The 4,749-nt window shown below is 41.8% G+C and overlaps 2 protein-coding genes across 2 annotated transcripts in view; one reads left to right on the forward strand and one right to left on the reverse strand.

Annotated features, from left to right (window-relative positions):
* Window positions 1–71: 71 nt before the first annotated feature.
* On the forward strand, window positions 72–3,079 carry LOC106527985 (homeobox protein DBX1; the record flags this gene model as incomplete). The annotated part of the gene is given in 3 exon segments (XM_014023018.1): window positions 72–143; window positions 657–865; window positions 2,668–3,079. Coding segments are annotated over 3 exon segments (527 nt in total), but the record flags the coding sequence as incomplete, so codon positions are not given.
* Window positions 3,080–3,877: 798 nt separating this feature from the next.
* Window positions 3,878–4,749, reverse strand: part of dnaaf4 (dynein axonemal assembly factor 4) — a gene marked incomplete at its 5' end in the record, with an annotated part of 3,670 nt that continues 2,798 nt past the window's right edge. The window contains 2 exon segments of the mRNA XM_014022977.1: window positions 3,878–4,218; window positions 4,321–4,426. Coding sequence (XP_013878431.1) covers window positions 4,097–4,218; window positions 4,321–4,426 — 228 coding nt within the window.

The following is a 4,749-nucleotide window of genomic DNA, read 5'->3' on the forward strand; positions in this document are numbered from 1 at the left end:
ATAATAATAATAATAAGTTCAGCTTCAGGAGAAACGGAATCTTATCATGACTCAGCAGTTTTCTTCTGCAGCTCAGACTCTTCAGACTCTGCCGGTCTTTGATGGAAGTCTTCATCCCCTCATCAGAACCTCCTGCTTCACAGGTGGGTCCAGAAACCACCTGTTTTTATTCTGAGGATGCTCCTCCTGTACTGGACCAGCATGGTTCTGTATCAGGCCCAGTTGGACCTGTGTGTGCCGTTTATAATTGAGTCAATCAGAATCAGTCCAGTGGTTCAGGAGATATTTTACTAACAAACACATTGAACCAGATGAAGTGACAGGTGGAGCAGAACATCTGTTAGTAAAATATCTCATTCGGCACCGGACAGATTTGGTATCAGACTGAACTCGGTTCTGACCCGTTTCTGATGGTTCTGGAACAACTGGACCCGTCCACGGCCTTTCCTCTCCATTCATGGCAACAGTCAGGTTTCTCTGTGGGTCTGGATCCAGGTCCTGGTCTGGGTCCGGGTCCAAGGTCTACAGAGAAAACAAGTGTGTGAACGCTGACTCAGCATTGTAAGATGCTGAGTCAGCGTTCAGACCATAACAGGTTTTGTTGTTTCATAGAGATGAAAACTAAAAGTAAATCCCTGGTCTTCTTCCTCCCTCAGCCTCCTCTTCCTCCTTGGTGGTTCCGGTCCCGGGAACCTTCTCCTGGCCCCTGGCCCCCCGGGGGAAGCCCAGGAGGGGCATGCTGAGGCGGGCCGTGTTCTCAGACCTGCAGAGGAAGGCCCTGGAGAGAACCTTCCAGAAGCAGAAGTACATCAGCAAACCGGACCGCAAGAAACTGGCCGGGAAACTGGGCCTGAAGGACTCCCAGGTACCACAAGAACCGGGTCGACTGGGTTTGGTTCTGAGACCAGGTTCAGCTGAAACACCAGACAGTACAACAGTAGCTGAAATCAGTCAAACAGTAGCTTAGGTGTCCAAAGCAGTAGACAGTGTTAGACAGAAGCTACATTTGTAGCTATAATAGCAACTAAAATGAGCAAACAGAAGCTTAAATTAAAAAAGTAGCTAAAATCAGTAAGACCGTAGCTAAAATGAGAAAAAAGTAGCTTATGTGAGCACAATAGCAACAAAAATAGGACATAAGCTAAAATGAGTAAAACAGCAGCTAAAATGAGTAAGATAGCAGCTAAAACGAGTAAGACAGCTGCTAAAATGAGTAAAATAGTAGCTAAAATGAGTAAGACATCAGTTAAATGAGCAAAAAGTAGCTTAGGTGTGCAAAATAGTAGCTAAAATGTGCTAGAAGCTAAATTTGTATGCTACAAAAGCAACTAAAATGAGCAAACAGAAGCGTAAATTTAAAAAGTTGCTAAAATCAGTAAGACCGTAGCTAAAATGAGAAAGTAGCTTATATGAGCACAATAGCAGCAAAAATAGGACAGAAGCTAAAGTGAGTAAAACAGCAGCTAAAATGAGTAAAAGAGTAGCTAAAATGAGTAAGACAGCAGCTAAAATGAGTAAGACAGCAGCTAAAATTAGTAAAATAGTAGCTAAAATGAGTAAGACAGCAGCTAAAATTAGTAAAATAGTAGCTAAAATGTGTAAGACAGCAGCTAAAATGAGTTAGATAGCAGTTAAAATGAGTAAAACAGCAGCTAAAATGAGTAAGACAGCAGCTAAAATGAGTAAGACAGCAGCTAAAATTAGTAAAATAGTGGCTAAAATGAGTAAGACAGCAGCTAAAATGAGTAAGACAGCAGCTAAAATGAGTAAGACAGCAGCTAAAATGAGTAAGACAGCAGCTAAAATTAGTAAGACAGCAGCTAAAATTAGTAAAATAGCAGTTAAAATGAGTAAAACAGCAGCTAAAATGAGTAAGATAGCAGTTAAAAAGAGAAAAAAAGTAGCTTGTGAGCACAATAGCAGCAGAAATAGTAGGATAGAAGCTAAAATTAGTAAAACAGTAGCTAAAATGAGTAATAAATCAGCTAAAATGAGTGAAAGAGCAGCTAAAGCCAAAACGTGTTTAGCATTCAGTTGTTTATTTCTCCTCTGCAGCTACAATGATGCAGGTTGCTGCCCTCTAGTGGAGGATGTTTGCAGGACACAAATGTGAAAATGTAAATGAATAAAAAGGTTTGTCAGAATAATATCACGTCTCTTTAGCTGATTTAAATGTTTAATCTTTAGCTGATTTAAGAGTTCAATGAACTTAATGAACTAAATGCTGAGTCAGGGAAAACAAGCGTTGTTTTCTTTTCAGTTTTAGATTGATGGATTTTGTTCCACAGATTTATGATGTTTTAAAGTTGATTTTTTAAATGTTTGGCTCAATTTTAAATGTTAGTCTTAAAACTTAAAATGATTTAAGTTTGATCACAGAAACATTCCTCGTAGAAAAACACACGGAGGGTTTTTAATTCTTCAAAACTCAAATCTGCTGCTTCATCTCTGGACATGATGCTATTTTAGCTGTTATTCTGATTTGAGCTGTTTTTGAAGCAGAAGATGAAACTTGTGGTTTTAGATTGATGTGAAGCTTTAATGAACAGCTGTCAGGTCTTTCTGGCTTCAGAGTTTATAAACTCAGGTTTAAAGGCAGTCAAGTCTGGACCCGGACCTGTAGACCCTCTGACCTCTGATGACCTTTGGGTTCTGGGTTCTGCTCAGGTGAAGATCTGGTTCCAGAACCGCAGGATGAAGTGGAGGAACTCCAAAGAGCGGGAGCTGCTGTCGACGGGGGGCTGCAGGCAGCAGACCCTCCCCACCAAAACCAACCCCCACCCGGACCTGACGGACGTGGGCGGGGCCTTCTGCCAGCACCTGGACCGGACCAGAACCGACAGCCAGGAGCCAGCGCTCCCCCAGCAGAACTGGTCTCAGTCTGAGTCTGAGGAGGAGATCAGGGTCTCATGAGGACGGATCCAGGAAGAAGTGACCTGAAGTGCCTGAACATGTAAATATGTCCTCCTCTGTACAGATAAACATTTGTCCCTGCTGCTGGAAGACGGTCAAATGTCCTAAATGTCCCTTCAGATAAAGAACTCTTCATATTTTCTTAAATAAACCTGAAAAGTCTCCATCTGCTTTGTGGTTATTTATTTATTTTTTAATATGAAATTTATTCACTTTATTACAAAACAACACAATCACACAACAAAAAATACAAATCAAATAAAATGAAAGGTAGAAGAAAAAGTCTAACATCTGCCCCATTTTCAAAAAACAAACAACAATAATTTCATACAATAATAATCAAATAATAAAACAAAAGAAAATTCATCTCCTCAAACAGTAACTCTTACAAATGATTTAATTTCACATTTATTGAAACAAAGTTCTAAGTTTCAGTTTATTTTCATCAGTTTCCTGAAAAAAGACAAAATAAAATTTGATCTTTTCTACAGAAATATTTAGAAAACTTTCTGCAAATATTTGTTTCCTGAAAGGTTCAACAACGGACTCCTGTCCCTGAGAGTCTGTCTCATTGTGTCTCATTGTGTCTTGTGTCTCATCTTGTCTCATGTCTTGTGTCTCATCATGTCTCATTGTGTCTCCTTGTGTCTCGTGTCTCATTGTGTCTCATGTCTCATCATGTCACATTGTCTTATGTCTCATCATGTCTTGTGTCTCTGTGTCTCATGTCTCGTGTCTCATCATGTCTTGTGTCTCATTGTGTCTCATCTCGTGTCTCATGTCTCATTGTGTCTCATGTCTTGTGTCTCATTGTGTCTCATGTCTCATATCTATGTCTCATTGTGTCTCATGTCTCATATCTGTGTCTCATCATGTCTTGTCTCATGTCACGTGTCTCATTGTCTCATGTCTCATTGTGTCATCATGTCTCATGTCTCTTTGTGTCTTGTCTCATCTTGTTTTGTGTCTCATTGTGTCTCATGTCTCATTATGTCTTGTGTCCCATCATGTCTCGTGTCTCATGTCTCATTGTGTCTCATCAAGTCTTATGTCTTGTGTCTCATTGTATCTCATTGTGTCTCATGTCTCATTGTGTCTCATCATGTCTCATTGTGTCACATTATGTCTCATGTCGTGTCTCATCATGTCTCATCATGTCTCATGTCTTGTGTCTCATCCTGTCTCATGCATCCTGTCTCTGTCCAGTAGCTGAACCCTGGATAATGTCTCTGATCTTCTGGGCGTCCTCCTGCAGCTCCTTGTTATGAGGGTTGATCTTCAGAGCAGCTTCGTAGTCCTGTAGCCCTGAAAGACAGACACGGGTAGATCAGAGGACTCAGCTGTCCCCTGGTCCATCTGAAGGACAAACTGCACGTATGAGACAGAAATATTTAAAAAACATCAAACCTTCAGCGTAGAGCTGCAGCTGACAGAAAGCAGTTCCTCGACGAACGCTGGCTCGAAGTCTGGCTGCAGCGTTAGCATGGACAGCTGGAGACAACAGGTCCAACGCCTGGAGACACACAGGACAGAGTCAGGTCCAACATCTGGAGACAGACAGGACAGAGTCAGACAGGTCCAACATCTGGAGACAGACAGGACAGAGTCAGACAGGTCCAACATCTGGAGACACACAGGACAGAGTCAGACAGGTCCAACATCTGGAGACACACAGGACAGAGTCAGACAGGTCCAACATCTGGAGACACACAGGACAGAGTCAGACAGGTCCAACATCTGGAGACACACAGGACAGAGTCAGACAGGTCCAACATCTGGAGACACACAGGACAGAGTCAGACAGGTCCAACATCTGGAGACACACAGGACAGAGTC

This window comes from Austrofundulus limnaeus, unplaced genomic scaffold (genome assembly GCF_001266775.1).
Source record: "Austrofundulus limnaeus strain Quisiro unplaced genomic scaffold, Austrofundulus_limnaeus-1.0 Scaffold353, whole genome shotgun sequence".
Classification (NCBI taxonomy): Eukaryota; Metazoa; Chordata; class Actinopteri; order Cyprinodontiformes; family Rivulidae; genus Austrofundulus; species Austrofundulus limnaeus.